At 47.0% G+C, this 18396-nt stretch overlaps 1 protein-coding gene across 3 annotated transcripts in view; it reads right to left on the bottom strand.

Annotated features, from left to right (window-relative positions):
• Positions 1-18396, bottom strand: part of LOC116579383 (zinc finger protein 211-like) — a 48382-nt gene that overhangs the window by 9988 nt on the left and 19998 nt on the right. For 2 of the 3 annotated variants that reach the window (XR_004281236.1, XM_032324734.1), the window contains exon 2: positions 3064-3469. Coding sequence is in view for 2 of the 3 variants with exons in the window: in XM_032324734.1 (XP_032180625.1) it covers positions 3064-3096 (33 nt within the window). In the remaining variant the exon portion in view is untranslated. Of the gene's footprint in view, positions 1-3063; positions 3470-10883; positions 11252-18396 lie in introns of those variants that run through there. The other variant, XM_032324736.1, reaches the window with a different exon arrangement.

Below are 18396 nucleotides of genomic sequence, written 5' to 3'. Positions count from 1 at the left end.
AGGGAGGTGGATAACAAGGTACCAAACAAGGGTCTGGCACAGAGGCATTCACCCATTTCTGCTACACAATTCACCTAGTATGAACAAGCCACCCAGCTCTCAAGCCCAGGGCCCTGGGGCATCAGGCACACTCCCTCCACAAGCACATGTCATTCCTTAGATGGCACATCCCCACATTGCAGACATTGTCACCTGCCCGTGGCTGCCACCAGCTTATTGCCCTGCATACCTTAGGCAACTCTCTGGCCTTATAGTTATAGATGACTTTATTTCAATCACCTCCTCTTCACCCCACAGTGAAGAAGGGACTGTGTGCTAGGGTGACAGAGATGGCCAAACACAGAACACCTAACACTGGCCACATGAGATCGAGAGCACTTTTCTAACCATATATATTCACAGCGTGGGAGAGAAGGACACCACATGCCACACTGGGCCACACGGGGTGGCAATCTGGGAAAGAGTTAACAGCTGGTGGTTGTGAGATCCAAGCTTTGTAATATCGACACAAAGAGGTACCCGTTTCCCCTGGGAAGATGCCACTGACTTATCTGAGTAACTCCACAGGCAGGTAAGGAGCTGAAACCAACTAAAGAGGGATAGGCCCCTGAGCCCCTTGATAAAAACAGTATTTGGTTAGATGTTAGTTCTGAGGGAAGAGTGGGGAGCAGAAGCAGCACTCTGGCCACCTGAGCCCCTCAGGGTTTTCAGACATCAGTGCCACACATAATATTGGGTCTTGGTTTTAGACCTTGCACCAAAACCTGACAACAGCATCCACAGGAGTCTCTGCAAATTCAAATAGGATTGAATGTGACCATTGACTTCTCAAGACTCCCACAAGCCATCACAGCCCCAAATCCTCCTATGAAGCCTTCACTGCTCAGGTCTGTTCCTTGCTTCAGACATATGGATCTCAGACACCGACGGCCCTATTGCACGAGGTGCTGCACTGCCATCCCCAAAGCAGTCACAATCTTCCTCTGCCCACCTAACCCTCACTCAAAGCCCAGCTCCACTGATAGTTCACCCCAGGCCTTAATGACTCTCACAAATGACCACATTTGCCCTTGACCTTATCTTCCTGGCTGAACGAAACAGCCCAGGCCCCAACAAAGCCCTCACAAAATCCTGGTGAGTGCAAAGAGCGGTGCAGAGACCCACTCTGGTCTGCATGACATCTCGCCTTGGTTATCCCTTGCCTCTGTGTCTACCTCATTCACGTCCACTCTTGTGTTGTAAGCCTGGCCACATACCAGACTACCCTGTGCCTGACACACACTCCTTTTAGGGCCATATACCTGCTTCATTTGTGTTTGTGAACCCAGCCCACAGTCCCCATCCTCCCCTGCCTGGTCCCCTATTAGCTTTATAATAATAACCTGAAGATTACCCCTCCTGATTGGGAACATCCTGAATCCTCCAACCTCAACCTTCCTCAGATTCCCACACTATGTATACAACTGCCCACATCATGCATCAATTCAGTCATCTCTGAAACACCTCAAACTCTCAATATACCTAAATCAAAGCTCCTAACACCCCCTCCCCATAGTGAATATTACTACCACATTCTTCACCTTAGATGATGGACCTTCCAGTCCTACAGCCGCTAAGACCTAAAACACTGGGGTCATCCCTGAGTCCTGTATTCACTCCTCCATCATCAGAGAATCTAGTTGTCCATTTACTTATCTTTTTTTTTTTTTTTAAAGATTTTATTTATTTGACAGAGAGAGACACAGCGAAGAGAGGAAACACAAGCAGGGTGAGTAGAAGAGGGAGAAGCAGGCTTCCCTCTCAGCAGGGAGCCGGACGCAGGGCTCCATCCCAGCACCCTGGGATCATGACCTGAGCCAAGACAGATACCCCCTAGTTGCCCATTTAAAACATGCATCCAGAATACAACCACTTTTCCTAAGCCACACCTCTAGTCCATCAACTCTCACCAGGACTTTGGCAGCAGCCTGCAGCCTGATCCTCCTTCCTCCTCCCTCTGTCTCGCTGTCTGTTCTACACTCGATGTCTGTTCTACACTCAGCAGCCAGCCCGAGTCTGCTAAGACCTTAGGATCACTTTCTCCCTCTGAGTCACACCTCCCATCACCTCCAGAACACACACCAACCTCTCAGTCATTCTAGTCTTGATTCCTGCCCCCTGTTCTTTGTTCCCACCTAAAATGACACCTGTGCTTTTCTGAACACTCAGTCAACTATAAACATATGCATATCTTGGAACAAGTTCCTAGTGCATCCGGGGATCATTTCTATATAAAGCCTGAGATGGACTTAGGCCCCTCTGTTTGGGATTTCCCTAGGGCTCCCAGACCCAGGCCTGGGGGAACGGCCCTTAAGCGCCCCAGGACATAATAATCCAGAGAATATGCGGGTGGTGGCCAGGGCCACGAGCCTGGTGGGCGGCTGAGACACCCCCCACCAGCCTGTGTAAGTTCCACAGCACCTCTGCCGCAATGGGAAACCGTGTAGAGAGGCTGGCAGTGGAGGGACGGGTCCACGGCAGGGTTCGCTGGGCTCACGTAACCCGTACCTTAGGTGACCTCACGCGGCTGAGAGCTGTGCCTCAGTGCTGTGTCCCCTCTTGCCAACTGTGCCGCCTGAACTAAGATCCAACCTCCCAGGGCCTCAATGTCCTCTACATTGCCCTCGGTCTGCTCTCCCTCTAAACCACCTTCGGGAAACTTTTAAATCGTAAATGGAGATCCGGTCCTTCTTTCGGCCAAAGTCCCCTTGGCGCCCAGAGTCCTCACGAAGGTCCCGCACCTCGGCCCGCCAGCGCAGGTGTGGCTCCGCCTCACGCTCTGTCCCCGGAGTGCAGAATCCCAACGCATCAGGCCCCCTGCAGCCCCCGCCCTGGCGGCCCATCAGCCCGGAGCCCGCGCCCGCACGCAGCCCGCCGGCGCTCACGCACGCGCCCCCGCCCACCGGTGCCTCCCTGTCCGGGACACTCCGGCCTGGGCCGCAGGGCCGCGAGCAGGCGCCCCGCTCTCGGGCCTTCGAAGTCTGGGAGGGGGCGGTGGGGAGGGCCGGGGGGACAAGCACTTACCTCAGCCGGGTCCCTGGGCGAGGCCGCCGCCATCCGACTCGGTGGGCGGAGTGGACACCCGGGCCGACGGTCCCCGTCCCGGTCCCCGGCGCGGAGCAGCCCGGGCGGTGTCGCCTGCCGCGGACCCAACTGTGTGCGGCGAGAACAGCGCCTCCCCTCGCGCCTTCTCGATTAGTCACCCCGAACCTGAACCTACGCTTCAGAACATTAGCGGACGAACAGGCGTGAAAGAGGCAAAAAGACCGCCAGGGGGATGAGGACGGAAGTTCCGCCCCGACGTTAGGCGCACACGCACAACGACTTTTCCTACCTTCATTGGTCAGCGGTGCAGTCCATCGACGCGCGCTCTTCTGGGTAATGTAGTTCACAGACGCACAGGACGAGGACAAGACATTTCCATTGGCCTCTAGAAGGAAAGGGCACGTCCTCTTAAGCGCTCTGGAAATTGGGGTCTAACGTACCAGGCCAGGGGGGAAGTGGTGCCTGCAACTGATCACGCAGGTGTTTGTAGGCATTATTGCAGACCCCTTGATTCTCAGCGTGGTTCCAAAGCTAAAAATATTTCATATGATCCCAAAGACTACAGATCCAAATGCACATATCATTCTATAGAGTCATTTAGATCCAAAATATGTCCCTGGAAGCAGAACCTCGTAAGCGTCATCATCCCACAAGTCAAATATACCCAGGAGCATTAGAGACAGTTTTGTTGGTCTGGACAAGGCAGAAATACTTTGTATAGGGCCATGACAGAGAAGATGCAGGATGAATGTGAGGCCACCCTGAAGCAAGAGTTTAAAAAAAAAAAAATGCACCCATAGAAAACATTTCTCTAATCTGATCATTACTTTTTGCATCCAATTCATTGAGCAATACTTTTTCCATTTAATATCTTTATGTCCTAGCATAAACCCAGTTCCTTGTAGAAATCTAACATCCACCAAAAAAAGAACAATGTAATAAATGTTGTTTTGGAAGGCGACAATGGCTGCAGTGTTCCAAGATGGAGCATGTATATACAAAGGCTGCTTTCCTTTTCCAAGGAATCGGGGTACTTAAAACCAGGATATCTCATTGTCTGGAAGTGATTATCATTTCTCTTGCAGGGACTGTTTTCCACAGGGAACCGGTATTACCTCAGAGCTACAGTTGCAAAATGCAAATTACAGAAAGCTATTACCAGTGACTATGTAGTGATTCAGAAGTGGTGGAAGACAGAGCTTTGATGAAACATCAGTGGATGGGTGAAGAGTTAAGACCTCAGAGAAGATTTAGCAGTGATGTCTGAGAACAGGAATATTTAAGTTGAACACATGACCAGAATGGTCACTCTCATGAAAACATTGTGCAGTATCAGTGGAGAAAAGAAACAATGTAGACAGAGTAGACAGAATTATACAAATACACAGAGAAGCTGAGGCTTACTGTATAGTGTTATCCTTTTAGAATTGTATCTGCACACCTGTGTGTCATTCTGTCTGGGTCCTGAATTCAAATTGGCTTCTAGAAAAGTTGTTTGTGGTAAAAATGAAGACATGCTCTGTATACAGATCTGTACTATGCTTTTCTCACTTAACTACATATCTTGGACAGCCTAAAGCCACTTCCTCATTTTATATCCACACGTATTAGACCTAAACCTGACTCTTTTCAAAGATGCTGCACATTTCACTGTCCTGCTCCATAGTTGCCCAACTGATCCAGTTAATATCTCTCCTATTTTCCCCCAAGGTCCTTCCTCCAAGCCCATGCAAAACTCTGCGGAGACTTCTAGGTTAGTCCCTTGTTTACCTGGCCACTCCTAGAGGTCTCCTCTACTGAGAACTCAGCCAGGTATTGAAGGTATGAAGTCCTGGAGACTGGTGACACTAACACAAGCCTCAGGCTCCAGATCCCTATGGTTGGGGTGCTGTTCAGTCTTGCTGCACTCCTTTCAGTCCAGAAAGCAGAAGCAAGGTCCACATCATACTCACTGTATCCTGAGTGCTCTGCCTCAATGCTGTGTCCTTAAGAGAGTATAGCTCAATCAAAGGATAGTTCACCTGCCAGATGCATACCAAGCCAATAAAGGACTGACCCCCAGCTTCCAAAGTGAGGAAAAATTGGCTACTTATTGGTGCGGCACCACCAAGGAGAACAGGGAGCTAACGCTCAAACTCCTGAACTCCCTGATGGGAGGAGGGATCTCTGAAGGTAGATGCTATTGACTGGAAGCCCATGAAGTCATCTTAACAGATACTATATACTTTGGGTGCTCTTTCATCTGGTCCCATGGAGGTTTGTTCTATCTCGTAAGACTTAAAATCTGAAAAATAGGGTCACCTGGGTGGATCAGGGGGTTAAGCCTCTGCCTTTGGCTCAGGTCATGATCTCAGGGTCCTGGGATTGAGCCCCGCATTGGGCTCTCTGCTCAGTGGGGGGGCCCGCTTCTCCCTCCCTCTCTGTCTGCCTGCTTGTGATCTCTCTCTCTGTGTGTGCCAAATAAATAAATAAAATCTTAAAAAAGATCCCTACAATTTAGACAGAATGTCTTTTAATCACAAGAAATGCAGGTACACGTTTCTGTACAACACGGCAGAATGGTGGAAATTTCTTACATATGTATCAGAATCACATGGAAGCTTATTAAAACAGATACTTGGACCTGATCCACAAAGTGCGTGACCCAGTATATCTGGGTCTGGGATTCAGAATGTGCATTTCAAAAGTCCATAGGTGACACTGTGGTCAAAGTTCCAGGGATCAAACTGTGAAAATCAGAATTCTAGGAAAGGTGAGGTTGACTGGTCCCAGGCCCCACCCAGTCCACCGTGGTGATTTGCAGGTTCTGAGAAACAGAGCCAGGATTTCTCACACACATTCCCTGAGTGTTATCTGTACTGAGCCCAGAAAAGGAAAGGCCAACTGGCCTTGAGTCCCAGGCCATCCACGCTGAGACCCGTTATGCCTGCACTGACGGAATAACCTAAACAACTGCTTTAAACTGCCCAGAGCTTACTGCAAACATATCTATGAGGCTCACCCCTTAATTTCAACTGTTTTTTCCTCTTACTAAAGAGGCCCCCTTATTGGTCTGAGTATTATTACGTTCTATACTTACCTCTCAGGAGACTCACCTTGTCTTCCCTTCCACTTCATCTGCCACTTCCTGGCATAGGACATATTTCTTCAGTTACTCTTTTCAATTCCTGGTCTTTCTTGAAAACAACACAAGTCCCAGAATGCAAGGGTCTTTGTCTCTCTTAGGACCCCAAGTCCTCCATGCACCTAGAATAAGCGCCTAAAACCAAATTTTTGTTCACTAATCATCAGGAAGACCAAAAATAAACACATTTCTATTTCCCTACAAATTGTATACTTCTGGGTACTCTAAATGTCCCCTTTAACTCTTTTTCCATGAGGTTATTGCTCAGACTTTACAAAAATGGAGATTTGCATTTTGGAGACAAAATTTCAGATTGATCATCCTGGTCATATCTGCAGCTTGTTGGGGCGTGTTCTCAGCCATCACTGCTAAAATGTCTCTGAGGTCTTAAATTTTCTCACCTTCTACAGATGTTTCACCAAAGTTATTATTATTAGATTTTATTTATTTATTTGACAGAGAGATAGTGAGAAAGGGAATGCAAGCAGGGAGACTGGGAAAGGGGGATGTAGGTTTCCCACCTGGTAAGGAACCCGGATCCCAGGATCCTGGGATCATGACCTGAATGGAAGACAGATTCTTAAACAATGAACCACCCAGGTGCCCCACCAAAGTTCTTTCTGCCACCAACTTAGAAGCACTACATAAACATAGTATTTTTACAACTGTTTTCCTGAGATTATATCAATTCTTCAAGTACAATAGTCCAGGGGCACGTGGGTTGCTCAGTGGGTTAAGCCTCTGCTTTCAGTTCAGGTCATGATCTCAGGGTCCTGGGATCGAGCCCCATAACTGGCTCCCTGCTCAGCAGGAAGCTTGATTCTCCCTCTCAATCTGCCTGCATGTCTGGCTACTTGTGATCACTGTCAAACAAATAAAATCTTTAAAAAAACAAAACAGTCCATGGATCATCTCAAAATGACAATCAGTTTGCAGCAGTGGAACAATAAATTTAAGATATTCCCAGTATCTCCAGGTAGAAAGACTCTTGGTGTACATGCTTCAGTGTGGAACACTGCAGCCACGGTACCACACCAAAATAGCACTTTACTCATTGATGTCTTTTTAAGAATAATGTTATATTCCTAAAAGGAACTGAATGTAATTGGGATATCAAGTAAGGCATTAAATGGATAAAGTGTTTCTCAGTGAATGGGACAGAATAGTTGACTCTAAGGCAGATGTTCTCTTCAAAATACAAAGATCTGTTAAAGAAAAATTATTGGCTCTCCTAAGTGGCTCAGTCAGTTAGGCGTCTGTCTTCAGCTCAGGTAATGATCTTAGGGTCTTGGAATCCAGACTGTCTGGCTTGCATCTCAGGAGGGAGTAAGCCCACACACAGACTCTCTATCTCAAATAAATAAATAAAATCATCAAAAAAATTATTAAGACACTTGTTGAAAGAGTAGTGAAGACTTTATTCAGGAGCATTTCCAGAGATGCAGGGACAAAGGGCACTTGCAGTAGGGGGAAGGCACACTAAACTCCTTTAGCCATTGTTCTAGCCTCATTAAGCACAGAAAAGTACACACTGGAGAAAGGCTTTAGGACAGTGACTTTGAAACATTCACTGGGTCTTCCATTTCAGTGACCATTCAAATATTCATACTGAAACGGCTCTGTGAGTATCTGAATGTGGGATATTCTTTACCTAGGAGTCCAAACTCCTAAAAACACTACTGGGTCCCCCTTGACGAAGGCCCGTGAGTGTGGAGAATGTGGAAAATGGCTAACCAAAGGCTAACCTCATCACACCCAGAGAACTCGTGAAAGCCCTTACAAAAGCCTTGAAAATGAGAAAACCTTCTACTGAAGGACTTGACGTCATAGGAGTTCACAAATTTCAAATGGGACAACTACCTTAACTGCGCAGGTATTTATTTGATGAGAGTAACAGCACTGGAGGAAATCCCTCATGAAGGTGCCATTTGCCTGCATTGACATTCATACATTCAAACATCGACATAAATCCCAGGTATGTAGCAGCTGCACTGCAGTCTTTGAACCTGCCCAGGGCCATATCCCGGTGTCAGGAGAATTGCTGGAGGACTGATGAGCAGCCTGAGCACTTACTCCTTCCCCATTTTTCTTCTCTGAGAGGGCATGGATCTCGCCCAGTTTTGTCCTAGAGGACTGTTGGTGATTTGAAAAGGAGGATGGCATATCAGGGATGTATCATCCTTGTGAAACTCTGAAGGCATTTCCCCAGCCTCCAAATCACCAACCCAGAAACAGTCTGCCTCCCATTGCTCTTGCTGTACGACAATAAAGATCATATTTTTTAAGCCACCATTAATCTTGGGGATTCTGTTCACTCTGTGTGTGTTGAAATTAACTGTGTTTGTGGGCATGAAGGGGTGAAGAGAGTTGTGTGCCTCAGAAGGGACTGTATGATGGCAGAAGACAGCTCCGCAGCTTTGACCGAGTTTGCATGGCTGCTCCAAGCCTTTAAGGAAAGACTGCAGGGCTCTGTGGTCCTGAGTTATAGCTGGATGCCAGGATGTTTTGTGGGGTCACCCGGAGTGGGAGCTGTTTTAGCCTGAAGTGGGGGCTGCTGTTGGTTGTTGTTTCACAGCCTTTAGTGCTTTTGAGCAAATGGTCTTGTTTTCTTACTCACAGGGGCTATTGATGGTGAAGGAGGTCTATTCTCCAGGGCCAGCAGCAGCGCCAGGGGCCTTGATCCTCTGAATTCTGTAGCATAATGTCACTGATTTTAAGATTATAAAGACTAGGGACACCTGGGTGGCTCAGTTGGTTAAGTGGCTGCTTTTGGCTCAGGTCCTGACCCCAGCGTCCTGGGATCGAGTCCCACATCGGGCTCCTTGCTTGGCAGGGAGCCTGCTTCTCCCTCAGCCTCTGCTTGCCATTCTATTGCCTGTGCTCGCTCATTCTCTCTCTCTCTGACAAAAAAATAAATCAAATCTTTAAAAAAAAAAAAGATTATAAGGACCAGGGGAATGACCGTTGGTCCAGAAACACTGGATTAATAGAGAGTGCAGGAGACCAATAAACAGGTTGCAGTGTACCTGTTTGGAAAGGGCATGCACAGTGTTTAGGTGGGAGGACTGTGAAGGATGAGCGGGTAGAGAAATTCTCAGGACCCCGAGATGGATGTATCTTGTGTAGGGCCTGTCAGGAGAAAGTACGCTATAGGTTTTGTGGATTTCTTGGTCCGTCTGGGTTGTCCACCAAAGGCCATGGTTGTGCATGGCAGCGAAGCAAGGACAGAGATGGGAGAGATCTCTTGGTACAGCCATGAGGTCTTTGTGACTCAGCCAGTATCCATGTTGAATGAACTGGGAATGCCTTCACTGCTCACCTGTTTGTACAGGTGTCTTCTGATGAGGAGAAAGGTGGTGGAGTCCGTATGGTGGCCAGACCTAATCTTCTAAAGCGTAGAGAACCCAACTTAATTTGAACCGTGTTGTTAAGTTTCAGTAAGGTACAAATGACATGAAATGCCCAACATTAAATTGTGCAGTTTGACACTGACTTTCACATAAGCCCATGAGGCCATCAGTCATGATAATAAAGTTTTCCATCACCCCCACATTTCCTTTGTGTTCTTTAATAATCTCTCCTCGAGGCTGCCATTGACTTTTCATTATAAGCAATGAGTTTGCACTTTCTAGAATTTGTATGATTGAAGTTGTGAAGCGTTGTGTCCTCCTTTTCCTTGGGTCTCCTCGTGAGACACATTTATTTTACAGTTTATCAGTGGTGCCTACATGAACGGTTCACTGTATCTATGAGATATCCATATAGCACTATTTATTTACTTATTCATCTGTTCACAGATATTTTACGTGTTTCCACTTTTGTGGGCTGCAAGTCAGTCTGCTGCAGAAGGGGCGCCTGGGTGTCTCAGTTGGTTCCAAGTTCCAACTGCTGGTTTGGGCTCAGGTCACGATCTCCTGGTTGAGACTGAACCCAGCGAGCCTGGTGTTGGGCTCCGCCCTGAGCGTGGAGCCTGCTTAAGATTCTCTCTCTCACTCCCCTCTGCCCCAGCCTCCCTCACCCCCACTCCCCCCTACCCTGCTTTCCCATGTGCAGTGGTGCTTTCTTGCCCCTAAATAAACAACTATTTTAACATATGACAAATGTTATTAACGCTCCATTTTCTCAATTTGACTCACAAATGTTGCTTCTGAAGCCACGTGTATTGCAGTTAAGATCCAGACTGTTTCCCTACACCCTACAGTAGCTGTCTCACATGTCTGTTAACCCACGGTCCCACTTGCCTTGTTACTGTTGGCTGAGGCCCTTGTTCTTTAGAGCTTGCCGCGTCCTGGGCGCTGCTTATCGAGTCTCAAAGGCTGTCCAGCTGACCACCCGCGCCCACAGTCCTGCACACTAGCTAGTGAGGAGACAGGTGATGAGGTTTGTCCCCGCAGGTGTGTGTGGTGGTGACTGTCGGGATGTGGAACGGAATCTTCCTCCCCCCGTGGGTCCTCTCCACACTCCACTACTTGAGACGTGTGCTCACCAGCACCACCATGCAGTTAATTCTGCCTCTGACCACCGGGAGACAGCATCCCATCACACGGGGTAAAGGCTCAGTCCCACAGGATGACTGTCCCCTTCGCATGCCCGGCACAAATCCAGGTTGCCCCCTGTGCTTCAGACTGACTGGCTATAAACCAGAGGCTCCCGACCCTTGCTCTCCCTCCATTACCTTGCTGGGGTGGTTCACGGAACCCTCGGAAGTACGTTCACAGGCCGATGAAGAAGAACATGGAGTGAGGTGCAGAAGGGCCTCCAGTGCAGGAGCTTCTGTCCTCAGGGAACCTCAGTGTGCCACCCTCAGCAGACCTGGGGGCTCCTCAGCTGTCCCTGTTCGGGAGTATTTACAGAGCTTTCATCTCCAGCTCCAGCCCCTTCCTGGAGGCCAGTGGGTGGGGCTGTGAGTTCCAAGCCTCTAATCCCCGCCCTTTCTGATGGCCACGCCCCACGCTGATTCTGCTTAGGGCCCCCACCCTAACACACCTCTTTAGCATAAATTCAGGTGGACTCCAAAGGGGGCTCCTTAGGAATGACACAAGGTACTCCTATCACTCAGGAGATAACAAGGGTTGTAGGCGTTCTGTGCCAGCAACAGGGCACCAGGGACCAAGACCAGGTAGATTTCTTACACCACATTATTGAATAGATATTAAGCGGGAATGTGATGTGTACCAGGAATCAGCTAAGAAGGATGTCTGGGTGGCTCATTCGGTTATTTATCCAACTCTTTTTTTTTTTTTTTTTTTAATAATAACTACAGTTTTTTTTTAAAGATTTATTTATTTTTAAGATTTTATTTATTTATTTGACAGTGAGAAATCACAAGTAAGCAGAGAGGCAGGTAAAGAGAGAGAGAGAGAGGAGGAAGCAGGCTCTCCACTGAGCAGAGAGCCCGATGTGGGGCTTGATCCCAGGACCCTGAGATCATGACCTGAGCCGAAGACAGAGTCTTTAACCCATTGAGCCACCCATGCACCCCTACATCCAACTCTTGATTTCAGCTCAGGTAATGATTTCAGGTTTGGAGATTGATCCCACATGGGATTCAGCACTCACTATGGAGTCTGCTTGAGATGCTCCCTTTGCCCTTCCCCTACTGGAGCGCTTTTTCTCAAATAAATTAATTAATTAAAAAAAAGAATCATGTAAGAATTTGCAAAGACCTGTGGCGAAAAATATCACTGTTTCCCAGATAAGTAGATAGAACCCACTACGTTCATGTTTTCAGATGAACTGGTCATTAGGTAAGGTCAGTCGACAGCATCATTTGTCACATATAAATTATCCTAACTTTACCTTGTTTGGGGGTATCATGCATGTTAGTTTATTGAGTTTATCCAGAGATAAACTTTTTTTTTTTAAAGATTTTATTTATTTATTTGACAGATCACAAGTAGGCAGAGAGACAGACGGGGGAGGGGGGGAAGCAGGCTCCTCACTGACAGAGAGCCTGATGCAGGGTTCTGTCCCAGGACCCTGAGATCATGATCCGAGCCAAAGGCAAAGGCTTAACCCTCTGAGCCACCCAGGCGCCCCATAAACTTCTTTTTTTAAAAGCACACTTTATTTATTCATTTGTCAGAGAGAGCACACAAGCAGGGGAGCTGCAGTCAGAGGTAGAGGAAGAAGCAGGCTTCCCACTGAGCAAGGAGCCAGATGTGGGACTAGATCCCAAGACCTTGGCATCATGACCCGACCCTGAAGGCAGAGATTAGCTGACTGAGCCGCCCACGTGTCCTAAAACAAACTTCTTTTATCTGTATGACGAGAATTAGTGGCACTCACCAAAGTTAGGTTCCTGTCCTCCCACAGGAACTGAAAGACAGATTTGCTATCTCCCTTGATGTCTGCATTTCAAAATGATGGCTCTCAAGATCTTTCCATTTCTTAAAGATTTTATTTATTTATTTGACACACAATGGGAGAGAGATCAAGGGAGGCAGAAAGGCGGGGGGGGGGGGTGCAGAGCGGGGAGTGGAAGCAGGCTTCCCGCTGAGCAGAGATTCCTGATGCGGGGCTCCATTCCAGGACTCTTAAGATCATGACCTGAGTCGAAGGCAGAGGCTTAACCCATTGAGCCACTCAGGCACCCCAAGATCTTTCCATTTTTTTAAAAGTAGGCTCCACACCTAACGTTGGGCAAAACCTCATGATCTCCAGATCAAGTCACACACTCTACCCACTGAGCCCAAGTTCTTGCCCTCTTAAAGAAATTATCTCCCATTTGCTGATAAAAGACAATCCTGGAAGAAAAAAAAAAAAAGAAAAAGAAAGACAATCCTGGTCATGCATCTGGAGGAAAAAGAGGCCTGATTGACAAAAACCCTGTCTAGTCTTTAAAGAGATGCTTTAAAGAGATAAGGAAGTGTTTGCATGTTCTCTAACTAAATGCTGTGACAGAACGGAGGGGTGCGTCTCCCCATTTTCAACAAAGAGAATTAAGCCTCTTTTTTTAAAATGGATTTTTTTTAATAAACATATAATGTGTTATTAGCCCCAGGGATACAGGTCTGTGAATCTCCAGGTTTACACACTTCACAGCACTCACCATATCACACACCCACCCCAATGTCCATAACCCCACCACCCTCTCCTTATCCCCCTCCCCCGCCTGCCACCCTCAGTTTGTTTTGTGACGTTAAGAGTCTCTTATGGTTTGTCTCCCTCCCGATCCCATCTTGTTTCATTTATTTCTTTCCTAACCCCCAAACAACGCATTTGCCTCTCAACTTCCTCGTATCAGGGAGATCATATGATAATTGTCTTTCTCTGATTGACTTATTTCGCTCAGCATAATACCTTCTAGTTCCACCCACGTTGTCGCAAGCAGCAGGATTCCACTTCTTTTTATGGCTGCACAGTATTCCATTGTATATATACCACGTCTTCTTTATCCATTCATCTGTTGATGGACACCTAGGTTCTTTCCATAGTTCAAGCTTTTTAATTTGTATTTCACATACTTGAAAACACAGAGTATAGCTGACATTCTAGTAACTGATGGACCTAAATAATCTTTCAGGTGGGCCACTTGGAGTCTCAGTTGCATTAGGAAGCCTGTTCGTAACAAGTGTAGAAAGAGGTGCATTGGTTAACCAGAATTTTATTTCCTTTTTGTGCTGCGTGTAAACAGTATTGGAGTTCCACTTAGGAACTCTGTCATTAGGTAATTTATGATAAGCTTAGTATTTCCTCAACGAATCCTGCTAAATCCTGTCCCTCATTCTATTTGTAGCCTTTCTTTTCCTTCCCGTTATGGTATTCTGGGTGGGCTGAGATTCCTGTGTCCCTCAGTTTATAACTTTTTGTGGAGGAGACATATTCCTGAAAAATGGGCATTCAACCTAGTTGTGTTAAAAATCTGTGGCATTAGTTACTATTAGTCATGTCTATAACTCCCAAGGAAATAAGGAGTGTCCTTGGAAGGTGTTGTAATGTGGTTATTTTTATATAAGTAAAAATACTTATATTTTGGGTGTCTGTGAGTTAAGATGGTCCCAAAGTTCTTTACGGATGTGGACAACTTTTAGGTAATGGCCCAATGGTTTACGATATATTTCAGATAGCATCATTTGTTAATTAGGGTATCCGGTCCTAAGACAACTACTTGATATTTGGCCAAGTTTGTTTTTTGTCAGTCTTGCTCTTACTCAGGAACATCCTAGCTTAGGGGTGGAATGCAGCAACATTTCACTGAGCTCCACCATATCTGATGGCTGGCAGTGCCTTCCCTACATCTACAAACTCCCATTACTCTTTCCTCACTTAATCCTAACTAAGTAGCCAACGTGTCTGGGAGAGAGGAGACCTTCTCCAGCAGCATGGCATCAGCGAAGGGACTGAGGACAGAGAACATCTCCCCTCCTGTAGGTGGACACCAGAGGGCTCAGTTCAGCTTCATGCTCTCTCTCTCTCTCTCTCTTTTTTTTTTTTTTAAAGATTTTATTTATTTACTTGACAGACAGAGATCTCAAGTAGGCAGAGAGGCAGGCTGAAAGAGAGGAAGAAGCAGTCTCCCTGCCGAGCAGAGAGCCCGATGTGGGACTCGATCCCGGGATCCTGGGATCATGACCTGAGCCGAAGGCAGCTGCTTAACCCACTGAGCCACCCAGGCACCCCAGCTTCATGCTCTCTTGAGGAGAAGTTAGTAGTTGTACCAAGCTTGTGGGGTGCGTTTCCATGACCCAAAGCATAATGGGCTCCAGGTCAGGAGGGTTGCAGGTTTGGGGTCTGCGAGGGTCTCTTTTTTAATCAAGTCATTCTTTCCTCTTATTTCCCTGAATCATGTTGAGTTGATACTAGTTTTAGGTTGTTGTGATGAGTCTCGTAGAGACATTGCTGGACAGGCTGTCTTCCCCAGGTAGTTTTAACAGAGGAAGGTTCGTCTCTTCAGACACCTGGTAAGAGAAACTCAGGTTAACTTAGAATCCATATTGTCAGTTTCTTTTCCAACTAGATGTCCCAGAATCGCACTTCATCAACCAGCGCCCTTTCACATGAGAAATATTGTGAGACTGTGTATTCAATGATCATTGTAACTTTGTGAGTTATCGATGTAATGCTTTCATTTTCAGCAGTGGGAATCCTACAGCTCTAGATGTCAGAGTTTCTTTTAGGGCTATCATAGAATCTCTCTTTCTTATACGGGGACTTCGGCTGGGAGATAATGTCCTTGAGCTTACCATTTTCACTTTGTAAGCCATAATGTGAATTCAAATCCTTCCCAGCCCAAACTCCTTGTAGTCACCATGACTGCCTTAATACTCATGGCAGCACCCACTCAGTCCCAGGTGTGTGCTGCAGTTGCCACTTCATCATAGTCAACCCTAGCTAATAAATTCATTACGATGTTACTGCGTGCCCTGGGTCATAAGCATCCCCTTTCCTATTGGCTAGGCGTTTAGCACTTGATTCAAGCCCAAGGACTTGGTCAACCAATTCCCAAATCCCATCTGTAGGAGTTTATTTCCTAGGACTACTGCCAGGACGAATCTGTTATTCGTTAGAATTCAGTCAGGATAAAGAACCTCAACATTAAATTGAATAGAGAAAACTGAAAAAAAGGACCATGAACTAAAACATTGGAATATTGAAGAATTACTAGTAAAAGTAAAGATGACCCTAAAAACATTGGATAGCTCAAAAAATGCTTATTAAAGATTGCAACATAGAATGGTATAAACACATTTGTGAACATTTAACTTAAATAATATATATAAAAGAAATCATAAGGTGCCTTCAGCTCAGGTCATGATCTCCAGGTCCTAGGATTGAGCCCCACATCTGACTCCCAGCTCAGCGGGGAGTCTGCTTCTCCCTCTCCATCTGCCTTTCCTCCTGCTTGTGTGCTCTCTCTTTCTCAAATGAATAAATGAAAAATCTTTAAAAAAAATCATAGAAAAGGGAAAAAATAAAATGGCAGCGTATTTGAGCAAAATCTTCATTAAGGGACATTTTTAATGGTCATTAGGCCTAGAAAATTATAGAACACTAGTCATTATGAAATTATAAGTTAAAACTACAGTGCGAAAGACTACAAATCCACTAGGATGAAACTGATTAAAAAGAATCGCAATGCCAAGATTGGACTCAGCTTAACTCACTCTCTCTCTCTCTCTCTTTTTTTTTAGTAAGCTCACAACTCAAAATCAAGAGCCTCATGTTTTACTAGCTGAGTCACCCAGGCACTCCAGCTCAACTCTTGTTTCTTCTCAGACTTAAGCCTGTCCTGATAAAAATTATCTGATGTCTTACTTTTTTCACCCTGCACTGATATTTCTCCAGAGCTATTTCTGCTACTATCTTTGAGTAATTACATAACCATCATTAATATCTCTGCAGTTTTGCATTTCACAACTTTTTTTTTAATGATATATCATCAATTCCTCATGCACAACAGTCCTGGTAATCACTTGAAGGAACAACAAGCCCTCCTCAACACAGAGAAGAGACAGTGGTGTTTAGATGACTCTTGTCCACGCATTCTGCCCCCGAATGCTGTAGCCACTATCACATAACAAACAGAATTTAATAAGTTGTTCTCCGTTTGAGATAGATGTCAGATTTCTAAAGGATTTGAATATATCTTAAGATATGAAGAAATAATGAATAAGTAGTGTTACTTTGTGATTTGGACATGATCACTGAATATACAGGCAGGAAAGAGTTTCTCTTCGGGAACCAGATGCAGAGGTAACTCCTCCTCCTCCCACTTCAAGGCGGCCTGAACATCAGTGTTTCTTCCAAGTCATGGCTCTGACCAAAGATTTACAAAATCGACTAACTCCTCTGATCACATGCATCTGATGAGCAAGAAAATATATATTAATAATAGCTAAGAGTGGATGCATTTTGAGTCTGAAAGAGACTATGTCCATTTAAATTTGTAGTATTGAGAATAACTGAAATACTTTTGGCCTAAGGGTCAAATCTGAGCTTCATGGAGTCTGAAATGTCTCTAACAAGGATCAGTTGCAGACAACACTCTCCAGATGTCTGCGAACTGTCCCTTTAAGAAAGGACAGGGCGTCTAGGTGGCTCAGTCGTCCTTTGGGCTCGGGTTCTGTCCTGGGATCCAGGACCACATCGGGCTCCCTGTTCCGCAGGAACCCTGCTTTTCCCTCTCCCACTCCCTCTGCTTGTGTTCCCTCTCTCTGTGTCTCTGTCAAATAAATAAATAATCTTAAGGGGGGGAATAAACAGCTTTTCCCCGAAGGCTAGATGACTCTTATTTCTCAGACACCCGTGGCGCCACGAAACCTTTGTTCGCGGAGGTTAAGGACTTGGACACTCTAACCACCTGTGCGGCTGAGGAAACTACATTACCCAGGAGGCAATGTGCCTAACTGTGGCGGAGTTGACCCAGTAAAGCCCAGGACAGGAGCATTTCCGTGCGGACGCACCAGGTCAAGGCGGGACTTCCGGCGTCCTCCTTGTGGCGGGCATTTGGCTTTTTCGCAGTCTGATCGCTGAGGCTTCGGAGCCCCCGGCCCGTGAGTAAGACAGGAAGGCGTTGTCCCCGTTACAAAGAGGCCGCTCTAAGGCTTGGCGGGGGTGACCCGCAGCAGGCTGGGATCAAGATCTCCCTGCCCCACAGCCCTGCTCCGCCCGCCGAGTCCGATGGCGGCTGCCGCGCACAAGGACCCGGATCAGGTAAAACGTTTGCTCGTTCCCCGGGCCCTCCCCGCCGTCCCCAACCCCAAAGGCCCGAGCGCCGGGCGCCCGCTCACGACCCTGCGGCCCAGGCCCCATTGCCCGGGACAGGGAGGCGCCGGTAGGCGGGGCCCCGGGGTTAGCGCTAGCGGGCTCCGCGCGGGAGCGGGCTCCGGGCTGAGGGGACAGGTTCGTGCACGGGCTTAGAGGTGCGACTGACCCGGGAGCATTGGGCTGACCCAGGCTCTTGTGTCTACAGGCAGCAGAGTAGTGTAAGGGGAAGTTGTGCCTCAGGAGTTTTCCTTCATTCTCAGAACGCTGGAGCCAGGGAGACCTGGGAGCAAAAGAGGGACAGCGTCTGAAGTCGGGGTCTCCCACGTTTCCGAAGCTGCTCACAGGATGAGCAGGCGGGAAGAGGGGTGATAACGGTTGGCACAGGAAAGATGCCTTCTGTAAAGATCACCGCACCAGCGAGAATGCGCTGAAGCATTCTGAGGCCTGAAGCCCAGAAGGAATGCAGTCCTCGAGGTCAC

This window comes from Mustela erminea, chromosome 19 (assembly GCF_009829155.1).
Source record: "Mustela erminea isolate mMusErm1 chromosome 19, mMusErm1.Pri, whole genome shotgun sequence".
Taxonomy (NCBI): Eukaryota; Metazoa; Chordata; class Mammalia; order Carnivora; family Mustelidae; genus Mustela; species Mustela erminea.
Note: the sequence above shows the minus strand (reverse complement) of the source record. Positions and strands in the feature narration are given on the sequence as shown.